Source organism: Pristiophorus japonicus, chromosome 13 (assembly GCF_044704955.1).
Source record: "Pristiophorus japonicus isolate sPriJap1 chromosome 13, sPriJap1.hap1, whole genome shotgun sequence".
NCBI lineage: Eukaryota > Metazoa > Chordata > Chondrichthyes > Pristiophoridae > Pristiophorus > Pristiophorus japonicus.
This window is the reverse complement of record NC_091989.1, coordinates 108968248-108987342: the sequence shown is the minus strand read 5'-3', so window position 1 is coordinate 108987342 and position 19095 is coordinate 108968248. Positions and strand designations below refer to the sequence as shown.

The window sequence follows — 19095 nt, the reverse complement described above, 5'->3', positions numbered from 1 at the left end:
TGGAGTATTGCATGTAGTTCTGGTCGCCGTATTATAGGAAGGACGTGATTGCACTACAGAGGGTGCAAAGGAGATTTACTAGGATGCTGTAATGGAATGGAGACTCTTAGTTATGAGGACAGATTGGATAGGCTGGGTTTGTTCTCATTAGAGCAGTGAAGGTTGAGAGGAGACCTCATTGAGGTGTACAAAATATTGAGGGGCCTGGACATAGTGGATAGTAAGGGTCCATTTCCATTGGTGAAGGGGTCTATTATGAGGGGGCATAGTTTTAAGGTGGTTGGTGGAAGGTTCAGAGGGGATTTGAGGGGGGGGGGGCTTCTTTACGCAGAGGGTTGTGGGGACCTGGAACTCGCTGCCTGGAAGAGTGGTGGATGCAGAAACCCTTACCACTTTTAAGAGATGATTGGATGGGCACTTAAAGTGCAGTAACCTGCAGGTTTACGGACCTAGAACTGGTAATTGGGATTAGACTGGATGACCTTTTGTTGGACGGAGCAGATATAATGGTACTACTGCAGGAAATAGAATAAGGGAATAGAATACGGACAGGGTGATCTCCTGGATTAGTTTTGATTGCCTGGATGGGTCGGAGAGGAATTTTCCCAGATTTTTTCTCCCTAAATTAGCCTGTTTTTTAATCTGGTTTTTGCCTCTCCCAGGAGATCACATGGCTCCGGTTGGGGTGGAGTGTGGAATGTTTCAGTATAAGTGGTGTCGCAGTTATGGTGAGGCAGATTGGTTGGGCTGGGTGCTCTTTGCCTTTCCATCATTGTTCGTAGGTTTATATGTAATCTTTAGGGCTGCTGACCAAGGGCCGTGTGGCTCTTTGTCGGCCGGCATGGATACGATGGGCCGGAATGGCCTCCTTCTGCGCTGTAAATTTCTATGTTTCTATCCCATTCCCGACACTAATCTCGACCTGCTCACACGCATCCTCCAGACACTAACCTCAACCTGCTCACACTCATCCCATTCTCGACACTAACCTCAAACAATTGACCTAGCATCAAATGGCATTTGCGGAAGAGAGTTATAAACTTCTACCACCCTTTGCGTGCAGAAGTGTTTCCTAACTTTGCTCCTGAAAGACCTGACTCTAATTTTTAAGTTATGTATTCTAGTCCTACATGCCTCAACCTGCGGAAATAGTTTCTCTCTATGTACCCTAGCATAATGAAAACTTCGATCAAATCACCCATTAATCTTCTAACTTCCAGGGAATACAACCCTAGTTTGTGTAATTTCTCCTCATAATTTAACCGTGTATTATTCTGGTAAACCTATGCTACACTCCCTCCAAGGCCAATATATCCTTCCTAAGGCTTGGTACCCAGAACTGCTCACAGTACTCCAGGTGTGGTCTAACCAGGGCTTTGTATAGCTGCAGCATAACTTCTGCTCCCTTGTATTCTAGTCCTTTTGTTGTAAAGGCCAGCATTCCATGAGCCTTTTTGATTAATTTTTGTACCTGTCCATAACATTTTAATGATCTATGTACATGGAGTCCCAAGTCTCTTTGGACCTCCACTGCTTCTAGCTTTTCACCAGTTAGAAAGTACTCTGATCTGTCCTTTTTAAGTCCAAAGTGGAAGACCTCACATTGGCCTATATTGAAATCCATTCACCACAGTTTTGCCCATTCACTTAATCCAGTGAAATATGCCGAGAGGGAGACAGAGAGACCGAGGCAAACAAATATGAAAAGACAACATCAGAAACTGAAAGTGTTCCACACACAAGCAGAGACACTGTTTTTTTCCCTGATGCCAATTAAATGTTCAGATATGGGTCACTGTAACCTTATGGGGTTATGGGGAACAGGCAGCTAAGTGGAGTTGAGGCCAAGGTCAGATCAGCCATGATCTTATTTAATGGCAGAGCAGGCTCGAGGGGCCAAATTGCCTACTCCTGCTCCTATTTCTTATGTTCACTTGCACATTTGCCGAATTTAAATCCTCCTTTAAAAGCTGCAGTTTACAATCTGTCCAGTTTATGTCAGGTGCAGGGATAAATGATTCAGCTGTAGGATTCTCAGCTGAGCTGCTGATCACCCGCTCCTGGGAGCCAAGGGTACCAGCTGTGGCTCAGAGATAGCACTCTTGCCTCAGTGTCAGAAAGTCATGGGTTCAAGCCCCACTCCAGTACTGAGAGAGGTGCCACCTTTTGGATGAGGCAATAAACCGAGCTCCCGTCTGCCCTCTCAGGTCGACTTAAAGATGCCATGGCACGATTGGAAGAAGAGCAGGGGAGTTCTCCTGGTATTCTGGCCAATATTTATCCTTCAATCAACACCTAAAGCAGATGATCTGGCCATTTATTTCATTGCTGTCTGTGGGACCTTGCTGTGCGCAAATTGGCTGCAATGTTTCCTACATTAAAAAGAAACTACTTCAATAAAGAAGGTACTTAATTAGCTGGAAAGTGCTTTTTAAACATCCTGAGATCGTGAAAGGCACTATATAAATACAAGTTCTTCCTTCCTTTTCTCCTAACTACTCCCAGTTAAGACTTGCGAAGATGGATTTTACTTTTAGAAGACAACCTGATGTTTGAAAAGATTAATGAAGCTCAGGTTCAGATAGGATAAATTATCGTTAGGCAGCCATGTGCTACTCAACATTGCTCAGTGCAGGGCAGGACAGTGATACAGCCTGCACAATCACTGTCGCTCAGTGCTGGGCATTTAAAAGTGATATTTGGAGGCAATTTCAGTGATTTGTGGAGGGAGTTTAGGAATGATTAGTGGAGGGAGTTTAGGAGTGATTTGTGGAGGGAGTTTAGGATGACGAGTATCAGGGAAGATAACATAGAGGATGAGAGCCCTGAGAGGACAGAATCCCAAGAGCAACCTAGAAAGAAAGAAGAAAGAAAGACTTGCATTTATATAGCGCCTTTCACGACCATCAGACGTCTCAAAGCGCTTTACAGCCAATGAAATACTTTTGAAGTGCAGTCACTGTTGTAATGTAGGAAACGCGGCGGCCAATTTGCACACAGCAAGTTCCCACAAAGAGCAATGTGAGAATGATCAGATAATCTGATTTTTGTTACGTTGATTGAACTTGGTGTGTGTTTGTGTGCGGGGATGCAGTATATGTACCGGCCGATAATTAAAGGTTGCCTTGTGTGTGTGCACGGAATCTGGTGGAGGCAGCACTGGGGGAGCTGCAGTGCTGACTGATTTTAACTATAGCTGTGCTTCAGATCAGTGATACCACCGGCAAGCTGCAACCACTGGGAAGATTAAGGCCCCAGGCCGCCATGGCTGCTTCCTCGGGCAGTGCCGAGGATGGGACTCACCTGAGGAGCAGTTGTCAAAGTTGAAATCCCCACACAGGACGTCGAACGCCAGCAGCTCCTCTGGATTGGCAGGACTTGATGAAGAGGTAGATTTTTGGAACTCAGCCAGCCAGTCCAGCAGGTGATCCATCTGCTCACAACGGATGGCTGCATCTCCTGCGCCAGAGGCAGATATTAACAACAGTGCAGCATTTTCTTAATTAAATACAGTGCCTGATGTAGCGGAAAATGAACATGCAGCCACGCGACATCTTCAGCATTGAGAGGTGCACTGCGATGTATCTTAACCAATGGTATTGGGAGCATCAAACCCACAGGGAGTCGCACACAGGGAGTCAAGGGTTATGGGGAGTGAGCAGGGAAGTGGAGCTGAGTCTATGATCAGATCAGCCATGATCTTATTGAATAGCGGAGCAGGCTCGAGAGGCCAAATGGCCTACTCCTGCTCCTATTTCTTATGTTCTTATGTTCCCTCCCAACACCTCCATTTTGCCCTCGCTGTCTTTACTCATTTATTAGCCAAAGTTAATGCTTGGCTTTGAACGTCCTCGGTCATGGAAGAGGAATGAGTTGGGCGGGAGCACTGGCATGTTTCATCCAATCGGAGAGTCCTTCTAATATTACAAACTGAAAACAAACCCTTAAACCCTGAATGGTGAAAGGATTCAGTGTATGGATAAAACATGATTCAATCCAAAATTTTACATAAAGTGAGGAAGTATAGTCCAGGGACAAGACTGACTTCTGCATTTACTGAAAAGGTGAGCCCCCAGATGCACGACTGAAGAGCTGCAGGTCAATCGGCCAAATTGATACTAGAGATAAAAATAACAATAGACAGCTTCTTCAAATACCTGATCCTGAAAAAGCTGCTCCTACATGTAGCGCACTCCACATCCTGTCAAATGTCCTGTATGTACCGGATAGGACACCAGGGGAGTTGGGGAGGGTGGGGGAAGGGGGCAGTTGGGAGTGCGGGGGAGGGGGGGGAGTTGGGGAGGGCGGCGGGGGTGGGAGAATTTGGGAGGGCTGGTGGGGGGGAGTTGGGGAGGGCGGGAGGTGGGGAGTTGGGGAGGCCAGTTCGAGTTGGAGGGGGGGGGGAGTTGGGGAGGCCAATTGGAGTTGGGGAGGGGGAGTTGGGGAGGCCGGGGGGGGGGGGAAGTTGGAGAGGGCGAGGGAGAGAGTTGGTGTGGGATGGTGGGGAATAGTTGGGGAGGGTGGGGGGAAGGAATTGGGGAGGGCAGGAGGGGGGAGTTGGGGAGGGTGGGGGAATAGTTGAAGAGGTTGGGGGGAATCGGGGAGGGTGGGGGGAGTTGGGGAGGGCGGGGGGGGTGTTGGGGAGGGCAGGGGGAGTTGGAGAGGGCGGGGGGTGTGGAGTTCGAGAGGCCGGGATCGGGGGGGTGAGTTGGAGAGGACAAGGAGGGGAGTTGGGGAGGGCAGGGGCAGTTGGGGAGAGCTGAGGGGGGGAGAGTTGGGGAGGGCGGGGAGGGGGGTTGGGGAGAGCTGGGGAGGGGAGTTAGGGAGGACAGGGGAAGTTGGGGAGAGTTTGGGGGGAGTTGGGGAGGACAGGGGGAGTTGGGGAGAGCGGGGGGGGAGGGAGTTGGGGAGGTCGGGGGGGGGAGTTGGGGAAGGTGGGGGTTGGGACTGAAGGGGGCAGGGTGGGAGGTGCAGTCGGGGGTGGGAGTTTGGGGGTGGGTTGGGGAGGGCGGGGGGAAATTGGGGAGGGCGAGGGGGGGGTCAGAGAGGTGTGGTGGAGGGTGGAGTTTGGGGGAGAAGTTGGGATGGGGAGGAGCGGTCTAGGGTGGAGTTTGGGGGAGGATTTGGGGAGTACGGGGGGGGGGGCAGTTGGGGAGTGTGGTGGAGGGAGAGTTCGGAAGAGCGGGGGGGAGGGAAATGGGGAGTGCGGGGGGAGTTAGAAAGGGTGGGTGGTGAGTTGGAGAGAGCAGTGCGAGATTTAGGAAGTGCGGGGGGGAGTTGGGGAGAGCGGGGGGGTTAGGAAGGGTGGCAGGGGATTTGGGGAGAACGGGGGGTGGTTATGGTGTGCGGGGGGGGTTTTGGGGAGTGCGGGGCGGGGAGTTGGGGAGGGGCGGGCTGTCGGTAAGACGGGAGAAGTTGCTCTCTGGTGGAACCCGCTGATTGTCACCAGAGGAAGAACGAATAAACTAAAGGAAAAGGGGCAGGGTCTTGAGCTGAGGGAAAGGGGTAGGGTCCTGAGCTGAGGAAAAGGGGCGGGGTCCTGAGTTGAGGTAAAGGGGCAGGGTCCTGAGCTGAGGGAAGGGGGTGGGGTCCTGAGCTGAGGGAAAGGGGCAGGGTCCTGAGCTGAGGGAAAGGGGCGGGGTCCTGAGCTGAGGGAAAGGGGCGGGATCCTGAGCTGAGGAAAAGGGGCGGGGTCCTGAGCTGAGGGAAAGGGGTGGGGTACTGAGCTGAGGAAAAGGGGCGGGATCCTGAGCTGAGGGAAAGGGGTGGGGTTCTGAGCTGAGGAGAAGGGGCGGGGTACTGAGCTGAGGAAAAGGGGTGGGGTCCTGAGCTGAGGGAAAGGGGCGGGGTCCTGAGCTGAAGAAAAGGGGCATGGTCCTGAGCTGAGGGAAAGGGGTGGGGTATTGAGCTGAGGGAAAGGGGCGGGGCTCTGAGCTGAAGGAAAGGGGTGGTGTCCTGAGCTGAAGAAAAGCGGTGGGGTACTGAGCTGAGGGAAAGCCCAGTGCTCGCAGATGCCTGACTGAATGGAAACGATCCGAACATGCTTACCTGACAGAGCTTGCAAATGAGTGCAGGAAACATATCCCACAATTCTTCGGTCCTGAGGTGTGGTTCCAACTTGCACCTTGATGGAAGCAATGGAAGGATAATTAGAGAGGTTTACAGCAGCTTCTCACTGATACCTGCTCCCTGACCATTAATGAAACATTCACGAAGGGAGATGGTCATCAGATCATATAATCTAGTGTATGGGGAACAAAATGTTGGTGATTGCCAGTATCAGTTCGTGTCTTCTAAAAGTACTTTACTGCATGAAAATGGGCGATGACGCAATCCTTTTACCATTTCATGTCTCTTGCAACATGGACTTCAAGCCAGCCAATACACTAACTCCTTTGAGCCTGAAAGGGGGAAGCATTGGATGGGAGGGATAGGTTATGATAGGTTCTCTTCCAAAAGTGAAGACAGTGCTGCCCCTATAAATTGCAGGGGGAATCGATCTCTGGGTGTGATGGGTGTCTCTACAGATTTTCTTTCAGAGACTGCACCACCATGAGAAGCTCCATCCACTGATCTTAAACTCAGTCATCCTTATGGAATCCCACTGTTAAAACTAGTATGGATTTGGAATGAGAGTCCAAACCCCTGCTTCGAGAGCTACTTTACCTTCAAACAAGTTCCCCTAGTTGCAGCTCAATACTCTTCCTCTGGAGCTATGCTGCCTTAATGAACTCCACCTAATCGGAAACCTGTCGACATCTCCTGGAGCATCTCATGATGGAGGAGTTCATGTCCTAGACTATCCCACCCTCCCAACACTCCCCATCTCTGGTAAAGGAGGACAGTGCTGGCTGCTTTGAAGTCCACTGCCCTGCCTTCAACCAAGCTCACTGAATGGGAGTTCAGCACTGCACTGCTGGGGATATAGGGCTCTCCAAAGGGGAATTGCATTGTTGAAACTACAGGGCCTTTTGAATGGAAGTGCAGCTCTCTCACTAGTCTAGATCCACCACAATAGCTAATACAGTACATAAACCTGATGCCTCATCATTCACTCAACTGCAGAAAACACTATGATATATATTTCCATGACAGACATTAGTCCCAAGATGATAATGAGATGGTATATCAGAAGCTCCAGATTGGGGCACTGCAGTTCAATGTTATCTATGTCTGGTAGTACATCATACTTGAAAAGAGCAAGATAAAACATAATTGGGCCAGAACCTTCTCAACTCACTCGGGAATCACTGCAGTGGAAGTAACACTGCTCACCCTCATTAGACAGTTCCTGTCTGAGACCTAATGTAAACACTGACTCCAAGTATAACAATATCAAACTAGACATAAGAACATAAGTAATGGAGCAGGAGTAGGCCACCTGCTCCCTTGAACCTGCTTCACCATTTAATAAGATCATGGCTGATCTGATCATGGACTCAGCTGCACTTCCCTCCTGTTCCCCATAACCCTTTACTCCCTTATTGCTCAAAAATCTGTCTATCTCCGCCTTAAATATATTCAATGATCCAGCCTTCACAGCTCTCTGGAGCAGAGAATTCCATAGATTTACAACCCTCTGAGAGAAGAAATTCCTCCTCATCTCAGTTTTAAATTGGCGGCCCCTTATTCTGAGACTATGTCCCCTAGTTTTAGTTTCCCCTATGAGTGGAAATATCCTCTCTGCATCCACCTTGTCGAGCCTCCTCATTATCTTATATATTTCACCTCTCATTCTTCTGAACTCCAATGTGTATCGCCCAACCTTCTCTGACCAGCCTCCAATGCAAATATAGCCTTCCTTAAATATGGAGACCAAAACTGTACGCAGTACTCTAGGTGTGGCCTCACCAATACCCTGTACAGTTGTAGCAGGACTTCTCTGCTTTTATACTCTATCCCCCTTGCAATAAAGGCCAATATTCCATTTGCCTTCCTGATTACTTGCTGTTCCTGCATCCTCACTTTTTGTGTTTCGTGCACAAGGACCCCCAGGTCCCTCTGTACTGCAGCATTTTGCAATTTTTCTCTATTTAAATTATAATTTGCTTTTATATTTTTTTCTGCCAAAGTGGAAAACCTCACAGTTTCTCACATTGTGCTCCATCTGCCAAATTTTTGCCCACTCACTTAACCTGTCTATATCCCTTTGCAGATTTTTTGTGTCCTCCTCACAATTTGCTTTCCCACCCATCTTTGTATCATCAGCAAACTTGGCTACATTACACTCAATCCCTTCATCCAAATCATTAATATAGATTGTACATAGTTGAGGACCCAGAACCGATCCCTGCGGGCACCCCACTAGTCACTGTTTGCCAACCGGAAAATGACCCATTTATCCCGACTCTCTGTTTTCTGTTAGTTAGCCAATCCTCTATCCATGCTAATATATTACCCCCAATCCAGTGAACTTTTATCTTGTGCAGTAACCTTTTATGTGGCATCTTATCGAATGTCTTCTGGAAATCCAAATACACCACATCCACTGGTTCCCCCTTATCCACCCTGCTCGTTACATCCTCAAAGAACTCCAGCAAATTTGTCAAACATGATTTCCCTTTCATAAAACCATGCTGACTCTGCTTGATTGAATTATGCTTTTCCAAATGTCCCACTCCTGCTTCTTTAATAATTTTCCCAACAACAGATGTTAGGCTAACTGGTCTATAGTTTCCTGCTTTTTATCTGCTTCCTTTTTTAAATAGGGGCGTTACATTTGCGGTTTTCCAATCCACTGGGACCGCAGAGAATCCAGGGAATTTGGTAGATTACAACCAATGCATCCACTGTCTCTGTAGCCCTAGGGTGTAAGCCATCAAGGGACTTGTCCGCCTTTAGTCCCATTATTTTACTGAGTACTACTTCATTAGTGATAGTGATTGTATTAAGTTCCTCCCTCCCTATAATCCCACGATTATCCACTATTGGGATGTTTTTAGTGTTGTCTATCGTGAAGACCGATCAAAATATTTGTTCAATGTCTCTGCCATTTCCCTGTTCCCCATTATTAATTCCCCAGTCTCATCCTCTAGGGGACCAACATTTACTTTAGCCACACTTTTCCTTTTTATGTACCTGTAGAAACTCTTACTATCTGTTTTTATATTTTGTGACATTCTCTATCGCCTCACGTCACCTCTTAACACACCCAGGTGATATTTTTTGGTTCCGTATTGGAGTTTTTGGAGTATGAATCCCTGTTTCATCTCTAATAATGGGAACATCCAGAGCTTGAAGTTTGTAGGAACCAGGTGGTGTGAGGGGAGAGGGAGTAGGGTGGGAGGGCAATCATCAAGGGAGCAGAATCAGGAGCGACGTATGTTTTGCCCTGAGCCATGTAGGGGCTAATGGTTCACTGCCCATGAGTGCAAATTACACTATCAGACACAATGGCTAAAATTGACGTGCACTCTCAATTTTTGCACTGAAGACTGATGCAATTAAAGGGCCAAAAAAACAATGTTAGCACTGCGGCAACCAATTATAATTTTCCTCGGTAACATGTTGGAGTTACACAATGAACAACACGATACTCGACAATTTGGGGTCTCTTTATTTTTGTTTAAAATTTAATACAGTCTGTACTTTGCCTCAGGCTTCCATATCTTCCCCTCCCTCTGCATATTTCATGCATATAAAGACACAAACCCCCCCAGGGCCGAATGTAAGTATTTTATCAAGTTTCTTGTCAGCAGTGGGAAATGGTAGCACAAGAGACTGTGATCATTTCCTAACAGAGTGGAATACACTGCAGAGCCACAAGCTGATTGGCCGCTCTCTTGTTAATCAAGCAGAGTAAAGTTAACTCGCTGTATAACTCTTTATTCTGCAAGATAAAGGTTCATTACTGCATAACCGTACAGTTACTTTTTATTCAGCAGGGTCAGGGTTAATTATTGTGTAATTGTATTTTACAGCAGGGTTTGCGTTAATTATTCTATAATTAGATAACTGCTTGATGGTAGTGCTCTTACCTCTGACTGAAGATTGCGGCCTTGACATTTGTTGGCACCGCACCCATTTTACATGCGCTAAGAGACCACATAAGCATCCAATATGGCGGGTGGCTGCTTGTCCCATGCTTGCAGTGCGCCACCTGCCATATTGGATCCGGATCCTCTTTGGCTGCTTTCAAAACAGATTCACTGCAGTCATAGGTGGTCTGGTAGAGCTGCCTTTGGGGCTGGAGGATGAGGGGGAGCAGCATGAAGACAGGGGAGAGTAGGAGCAGCTGGGGAAAGAGGGAGGAGGAGGGCACTGCCTCAGGAACCTTCGCCACCTGCTGCAGCCACAACTCCAGCCTCGCACCAGGGCATGGACAGCACTACCTGTGGCTGTCAAGGTCACTGTGGCCTTCAACATTATGCAACAGGGTCTGTCTGGGCTGCAGCAGGTGGCATCAGCAACATCTTCCAGATTGCAGTGCACCATTGTACCAGGGAGATGTCAGAGGCTCTCTACACCAGAAGGAACCCCTACATCTCCTTTCCAATGGACAGAACGAAGCAGGAGGAGAGAGAGCACTTGGCATCATCCATACTGCAGGCTTCCCCTGGGTTCAAGGTGCCATAAACTGCACACACATTGCCTTGCAAGCTCCCCATCAGCAATTTGGCATCTTTATCAATCGAAAGGGATTGCACTTCCTCAACATGCATTACATAGGTCTGTGCCCAGTTTCCTGGCAGCAATCATGATTCATTCATTCTGCGCTAGTTAGCTGTGTTGTCTCTATTCCAGCCAGGCCATCAGGTTAAAGGCTGCGACTCAACAGCAAGGACTATCCCACTAGCCCCAGCAGACTTGGCTCACGAATCTGTCAGAACCCCGGGCACAGCTGCCCCTCAGCGCCAAAGCTCTCAGAGAGCAGCTCATTCCAAGAGTGCTTCATGTGAACAGCCCTCCCATCCCCAATACACCAACAGCCCTACAACCCTTATCACCACTGTCCTTATTACCACCATCTAATTGCCTTCTTTCAGGCCAGCCTTATGGGTCTTGCCCTCACTTCACTACAAATATCAACACCAATACCAAATCCAGAGCAAAAAACAATTTATCCAACAACCCAATTCCATCTGTGTCTAATAGTTAGCAGAAATAATGAAGAACCAACCTTGGTGCCTGTCTTCTGTGCCTTTCCCTATCCCCGTGCTCCTACGAAGTGTAGCCCCAGTGGACTCAGCTTGGAAGCTGGAAGGCTGTTGAGCTCCCATTGAGGACACTTCAGATGGCCGTGGTGGGCGGCCTCAAGTAGCTCTGGGCCCTGAGGCTGCAGCATCTCGATGTAGGCCGGGGAAGTCTGGTCCAGCTGGCTGTGTGGCATTAACAAGGGATCTCTCGATCAGGCATGTGCCCAGCCAGCCCAGCTGCCTGCATCAAATTTCTAGGCCTGTGGGTTCAAGTCCCACTATAGGACATCAGCTATTTTCAGAGCTATCGTCTCTCGTGTGTGACCTCTTACCTGTTCTGATGGCTTGGGTGGAAGTCAAATATCCCATAGCACTGTTCGACGGAGAAATGTTCCGGGCAACATTCTTCCTTCAGCCAAGAGCACCAAATTAATCATCTGATTAAAGGTCAGCGACCTGAAACGTTAACTTTGTCTCTCTCTCCACAGATTCTGCCTGGCCTGCTGAGTGTTTCCAGCATCATCTGTGTTTATTTTAATCATCTGTCTCATTGCTGTTTGTGGGACCTGACTGTGCAAAATGTCTGCTGCATTTGCCTCTCTAACAAGTGACTGCAATTCATTGTGGAAAGTGCTTTAAGATGTGATAAGCACCTATATAAATGCAATTCTTTCTGTTCTGCTGTTTATTCAGCAGGATAAGGGTTGATTATTGTCCAATAGTTTGGAATTACTCTTTTATTTAGAAAAGGGTTAATTTCACATTACTATTTTAAATGCTGTGAAGGTCTGAAATACTTCGCAGACATCTTAAAGCTTTTGTTTGACGGGTTAAATGTTGAAATTATAATTTATACTTTAGCTAAGTGGCAATTCATCAGATTCAGAAAACACAATATTCCAGCTCAGAATTCCAGTCCCTAGCAACTAATTCCATTTTCTCATTAAGAAGCAACTGAATGCGTCATCTCCATCTCTGAATGTAATGAGCTGCAGAGAAGCACAAAACTCCAAATGTCAAATTGATTCTTACCAGATGAGTCTAAGTCGTGACCTTTTCTTTTTCATTTCAGAAAATGCTGCCAATCAGAGATTAATTGCAGCCCATTGTGAAGAAGCAGGTGGGGGTCAACCTGGAATCTGCCTGTGACTCAGCTACAGTCAGGTGTCTCAATCAACACAGGGGCACGAAGAGAGAGCCCGACACCGAGAAAATGGTTACTTGCCCACCTTTCATCTTTGATATGTAGATGTGACTCCTCAGGTGTGTAGCTGTGTGGATGCGGGTGTCCTCATACGTGCGTGATTGTGTGTCTGGTGCATGCAAACTTGTGTACTTGTGGTGTGTACATCGGGTCTTTGTGTGTGTGTGTCTTTGTGTGCTTGTGTCTGGTGCATGCAAACTAGTGTACTTGTGGTATGTACATCTTCTTTGTGTGTGTGTGTTTATGTGGTGTTTGGATGCTGGAATGAGTGTGTGTGTGCGTCTGCTGTATCATATCTTTCAAAGAGGTCACACCTGAAAGTGTCATGCTTCAGGAGGCCACACATTCACAGGGCAAAAACTAATGATTGGCCAAAATAAGGAACAGCCTGTTAGATGCCAATCAAATATCCAATTGCCTAAAAGTGAACAAATCAAATCTGCTCCGCACTCTGCGCAGCCCCTGGAGTTTTAGCCCCTGGCTTTCATACTTTCAAACTTGCCTTCACTTGTACTTTGATGAAGCAACATTCCCATCATCCCCAGTGTTCCCAGAACCAGTGCCCCTGCCCCCATTACTTTCACACTCCACCCACCCCACTCACATCGCTCATACTCAAGCCACCTCCGCTATCTCAGACCTCCCAGTCCTCTTCACACTCCGAGGCTCCACGGTGCCCCAAACACAATCCCAATTCTAGTAGCTTCAGTACTCCAAAACCCTCAATCTGCAGAGTCATCACTGGTCTCCCGACTCACCTTTGAGTGCTCGCAGCCCCCCATCCCAAAGAACTCACAAGACATCAGCCCATCCAAACAGCTCCCTCATAAATATTGCCAGGACCCAGTCAGCTCTTGCATCTTGTCACAAATGATTGCGCCCAGATTCTGCCCTTCCACCATTCCTTCCAAGACTGTTCCCCCACCCGCCACCCCCCCCCAACCCACCTCCAACTTTCCAACCCAAACTCCAGTCTCAACCTTGCCCAGATCTTCTTGGTGTGGCAGAAAGATTGAAACCAAAACAGTAAGAAAAAAAATGTGTGAAAGCCATACAGAATGGGAAGGTAGAGCATCAGCCGTGGCTCAGTGATAGCACTCGCACCTCTGAATCAGAAGGATGTGGGTTCAAGTCCCACTTGAGTGATTAAAGAACATAATCCAGGCTGACACTCCAGTGCAGTACTGAGCGAGTGCTGCACTGTCAGAGGTCCCGTCTTTTGGATTTGACCATATATTCCAGTACACAATGTGTTATATATCATATATCGGAGTGTTATACCCCGGTATACAGTATGTTGTATAACATATATATTAAACTGTATACAGCAGTATATATTGGAGCATTATACCCCAGTAATACAAGGTTCATGGTGTATCAAGAGGTAGAATTTCTGCGTGGGCTCTCCTGATCTCTCGCTGTAACCAGCAGAAACCCCAAAGAAATTATGTAAATGGTCCTTTCTCCCGCATTTCTGATGTTCTTCTACTAAGTTATGGTGGGAGATCAGAAAAAGCCCTAGGGAAATTGTAGTCCAAATATATTTACTCCAGTAATACACAGTGTATTATACATCATATATATTGGAGTTCTACACCCCAGTAATACAGTATATTATTCATCATATGTATTGGAATTCTATATCTTGTGTATTATATATCATATATATTGGGAGTATTACACTCCAGTAACACATGTATTATATATGATATATAATGGAGTTCTATACTCCAGTCTCTTCAGGATCTTGCGGAGACATCGTTGGTGGTAGTTCTCCAGCGATTTGAGGTGTCGACTGTATGTGGTCTATGTCATGTATTCAACTATCATTGTAACCCATGTATAAGCTGACATAAGTTGTGCACCTTGAGAACACTGACCACAAGGGGGTGAACTTGTGGGAGACACTCCTAACCTGGACTTTCAGGTATAAAAGGGGAAGCTCCACCCACCTTCATCTTGGTCTTGGTAATAAAGGTAACTGGTCACAGAATGACCTTCTCTCAAGTATGGGCCTCGTGTGCATTTATACTGTATAGTAAGGACATACCATTGGCGACGAGAAACTGAGATTTGAATCACGCGAGCATGGTGACTAGCAGCACAGAAGAGAGGTACTGTGTTGGTGATGATTGGGACGACTTTATTGAGAGACTACAGCAAAGTTTTGTCACTAAGGAATGGTTGGGACAGGATTCGGCCGACAAACGCAGGGCTCATCTCCTGATGGTTTGTGGATCCAGAACGTACTCCCTGATGAAGGACCTTCTAGCGCCAGAGAAGCCAGCGGACAAGACGTTCAAAGAGCTCAGTAAGTTGATCGGGGAACACCTTAAACTGGTGAGCAGCATGCACATGGCGAGACACCAGTTTTACACGGACCGGCGGCGAGAAGGGCAAAGCGTTCCAGACTTCATGGCAGATCTCCGGCGACTGACGAGCCTATGTAAGTTCCCAGATGCATGCAGAGCAGAGATGCTGCGAGACTTTTTTATTGAGGACATCGGGCACGCTGGAGTTTTCAGGAAACTGATTGAGACCAAAGACTTGACCTTGGAAGCGGCGGCTCTGAGAGCCCAGAGATTTATCTCAGGGGAGGAAGAGACCAGAATGATGCATGACAAAAATCTTGGCTCAAATGCGGCAAACAACCTGGGAGTCAACACTGTTAATGTGGCACATAGTTCTCTAGGCAGACAAGGGCAATTGGACATGCCCAAGCATGTAGTCGAACCTAAAGGGGGAATTCAACAGAGACAATGGCTAGCTGAACGGCGATTCATGTCATCGCAATGCACAATGCGGCCAGTAATGGGGCCATCGACACCTGTTAATGGTGCGCTTAAGGACAGTTACAGAGACAGTCAGAGACGATCGACTGGTAATGGACCTTTTGTTTCCAACAATGGGGCCTCCAGCTCATGCTGGAGGTGTGGAGGCAAACACCCAGCTAGAGCTTGCAGGTATCAGCAATATACCTGCAGAAACTGCAACGTCAGCGGTCACTTGGTGCGTATGTGCAGGAAGCCTGCAGCCAGATTGATGTATGAGGAGGACAGGCCCGATGTAAGCCCTACGAGGCCAAATGAATACTGGGGGAAATCGCTGGAAGCTGAAGTTCAGTGAGTTCATGTGGAGCACATACACAGTTCATATACCAGGACGCCACCGATAATGATGAAAGTGCTCCTCAATGGCATCCCAGTATTAATGGAGCTAGACACGGGGGCCAGCCAGTCCCTGATGAGTATCAAACAGTTCGAAAGGTTGTGAGTGTCCAAGACCAGGAGGCCAAAATTATTGCCGATTGACGCACAGCTACGGACATATACAAAGGAGATCATTCCGGTGCTAGGCAGCGCCATGGTAGTCGTGACCCACAAAGATTCGGAGAACAGATTGCTACTCTGGATTGTCCCGGGGGACGGTCCCGCACTACTGGGGAGGAGTTGGCTTGCTGTCATGAACTGGAAATGGGGCGATGTCAAACAATTTCTTCTGTGGAGCGAGTATCATGCTCACAGGTCCTGGACAAATTTGACTCATTATTTCAACCTTGCATCGGCACTTTCATGGGGGCCAAGGTAGCGATTCACATAAATCCGGACGCCAGGCCAGTACACCACAAGGCCAGAGCAGTGCCGTACATGATGCGGGAAAATATAGAATGCGAATTTGACCGCCTGCTGAGGGAAGGCATTATCTCGCCAGTCGAATTCAGTGATTGGGCGAGCCCGATCGTGCCGGTGCTCAAGGCGGATGGGTCAGTCAGGATATGTGGTGATTACAAGGCCACCATCAATCGGGTGTCACTCCAAAACCAGTACCCACTACGGAGAGCGGAGGATCTCTTTGCGACGCTATCCGGTGGCAAACGTTTTTCAAAATTGGACCTGACCTCAGGTTACATGACCCAGGAGCTGGCGCGTGAGTCAAAGAAGCTGACCACCATTACGACATACAAGGGGTTGTTTGAGTACAACAGATGTCTGTTCAGGATTTGTTCGGGTGCCGTGATCTTTCAGTGAAATATGGAAAGCCTCCTCAAGTCGATTCCAGGGATGGTGGTTTTTCAAGACGACATCCTCATCACGGGTCGCGATACTGAAGAGCACCTCCACAACCTGGAGGAGGTGCTACGCAGACTGGACCAGGTAGGGCTGCAACTGGAAAAGGCGAAGTGCGTCTTCTTAGCTGCAGAGTTAGAATTCCTAGGGAGGAGGGTAGCAGCAGACGGGATCAGACCTACTGCGTCCAAAATGGAAGCGATCCAGAGAGCACCAAGACCCCATAACACAACGGAGCTGCATTCGTTCCTGAGGCTCCTGAATATTTTGGTAACTTTCTTCCCAAATTGAGCATGCTGTTAGAGCTGCTAGACATGCTCCTATGCATAGGTCGCAATTGGGTCTGGGGGGACAGCCAGGAAAGGGCTTTTGATAGAGCACGCAATTTGTTATGCTCCAACAAACTGTTAACGTTATATGACCCATGTAAGAAACTTGTTTTAACGTGCGATGCGTCGTTCTATGGGGTCGGGTGTGTGTTGCAGCATTGAATGCCAATGGTCAGTTACAGCCGATAGCTTATGCCTCCAGAAGTCTGTCCCAGGCAGAAAGAGGCAATGGGATGGTAGAAAAGGAAGCGCTAGCATGTGTATATGCAGTAAAAAAAATGCACCAGTACCTGTTTGGCAGGAAATTTGAGCTCGAGACAGATCACAAACCCCTAACGTCCCTTTTGGCTGACAACAAGGCCATAAATGCGAATGCATCGGCCCTCATACAGAGGTGGGCACTCACGTTAGCCGCCTATGACTACACAATTCGGCACAGACCGGGCACTGAAAACTGCGCCGATGCACTCAGCAGGCTCCCTCTAGCCACCACTGTGAGGGCAACTGAGCATGATGCTGAGATGGTCATGGCCGTTGAAGCTTTCGAAAGCGAAGGTTCACCAGTGACAGCCCGTCAGATTAAAGTCTGGATAAATAAAGACCCGCTCCTGTCTTTAGTTAAGGACTGGGCAGCCACGTACGGGGCATGCCCTGAGGAATTTAAACCATTTCATAGACGCAAGGATGAACTCTCGATTCAGGCCGATTGCCTACTGTGGGGAAACCGAGAGTCATGCCCCAGATGGGCAGAGAGGTGTTTATCAGAGAACTTCACAATGAGCACCCGGGCATTGTTATGATGAAGGCAATTGCCAGGTCACACGTTTGGTGGCCAGGGATAGATGCAGACCTGGAACTTTGTGTTCGCAGGTGTAACACGTGTGCTCAGCTGGGCAACGCACCGAGGGAAGCCTCCCTTAGCCCCTGGTCCTGGCCCGCCAAGCCATGGTCACGCATCCATGTGGACTACGCAGGTCCTTGCATGGGAAAAATATTTTTGGTTGTAGTAGACGCCTACTCCAAATGGATTGAGTGTGCTATTTTAAATTCAAGCACATCCTCTGCCATGGTAGAAAGTCTACGGGCAATGTTTGCCGCCCATGACCTACCGGATGTCTTGGTCAGTGACAAGCACTGAATTCCAGGATTTCATGGCAGGCAATGGAATCAACCATGTCAGAACGGCACCATTCAAGCCGGCCTCAAACGGCCAGGCGGAACGAGTAGTGCAGATAATCAAACAGGAGATGCTCAGAATCCAAGGGGGATCCCTACAATGCCGCTTATCACGCCTCCTGTTGGCCAATAGATCCCGACCACACTCGCTCACAGGGGTTCCACCCGCAGAGCTGCTAATGAAAAGGACGCTCAAAACTAGGTTATCCCTTCTACACCCTACTATGAAAGAAATTGTTGAGAGCAGGCGTCAGTCACAATGTGACTACCATGACAGGAATGCGAGGGCACGATGTATTGATGTCAATGACCCTGTTTTTGTCCTTAATTACGCTGCAGGGCCCAAATGGCTTGCAGGCACTGTGATTGCCAAAGAGGGGAATAGGGTTTTGGTAGTTTAACTTACCAATGGACAAATCTGCCGCAAACACGTGGATCAAACTAAAAGAAGCAGAGGAAGAACACGACGTAGAGTTTACTTCAGCACAGGTGACCGAACACCGGAAACAAGTGGAGGAGAGCCCAGTCACTGTGGACAGTCCGGACAGGCCTAAGGCACCGCATACAGAAGACACTCAGGCCAGCGCCCAACAACCGGAGCCCCAACTCAGGCGCTCTACAAGGGAGCGTAAACCACCAGAGAGACTTAACCTGTGATCCCAATAAGACTTTTGGAGGGAGGTGATGTCATGTATTCAACTATCATTGTAACCCATGTATAAGCTGACCTAAGTTGTACACCTTGAGAACATTGACCACAAGGGGGTGAACTTGTGGGAGACACTCCTAACCTGGACTTTCAGGTATAAAAGGGGAAGCTCCACCCACCTTCATCACTTGAGGTCTTGGTAATAAAGGTAACTGGTCACAGAGTGGCCTTCTCTCAAGTATGGGTCTCGTGTGCATTTATACTGTATAGTAAGGACATATCAGTCCACGTCTCTGAGCCATACAAGGGGGCGGGTAATCACTACAGCCCTGTAGACCATAAGCTCCTGGTCTTCGAACATTCTCTTCCTCTGGTGACCGAAAGCTGCACTGGCGTACTGGAGGCAACCTCGTTGTCGATGTCTGCCCTTGTTGAAAGTAGGCTCCCGAGGTATGGAAAGTGGTCCACGTTGTCCAAGGCCACACCATGGATTTTGATGAACTCCATTATATATCATATATAATACGTGTATTAC

The 19095-nt window shown here is 48.2% G+C and overlaps 1 protein-coding gene across 2 annotated transcripts in view; it reads right to left on the bottom strand.

The window, feature by feature from the left end:
• smpd3 (sphingomyelin phosphodiesterase 3) overlaps window positions 1–19095 on the bottom strand; it is a 694292-nt gene that overhangs the window by 245455 nt on the left and 429742 nt on the right. For both annotated transcript variants that reach the window (XM_070896805.1, XM_070896804.1), the window contains exons 5-6: window positions 6049–6124; window positions 3304–3459 (exon numbers count right to left, since the gene is read on the bottom strand). In XM_070896805.1, the coding sequence (XP_070752906.1) occupies window positions 3304–3459; window positions 6049–6124 (232 nt within the window). The remainder of the gene's footprint in view (window positions 1–3303; window positions 3460–6048; window positions 6125–19095) is intronic.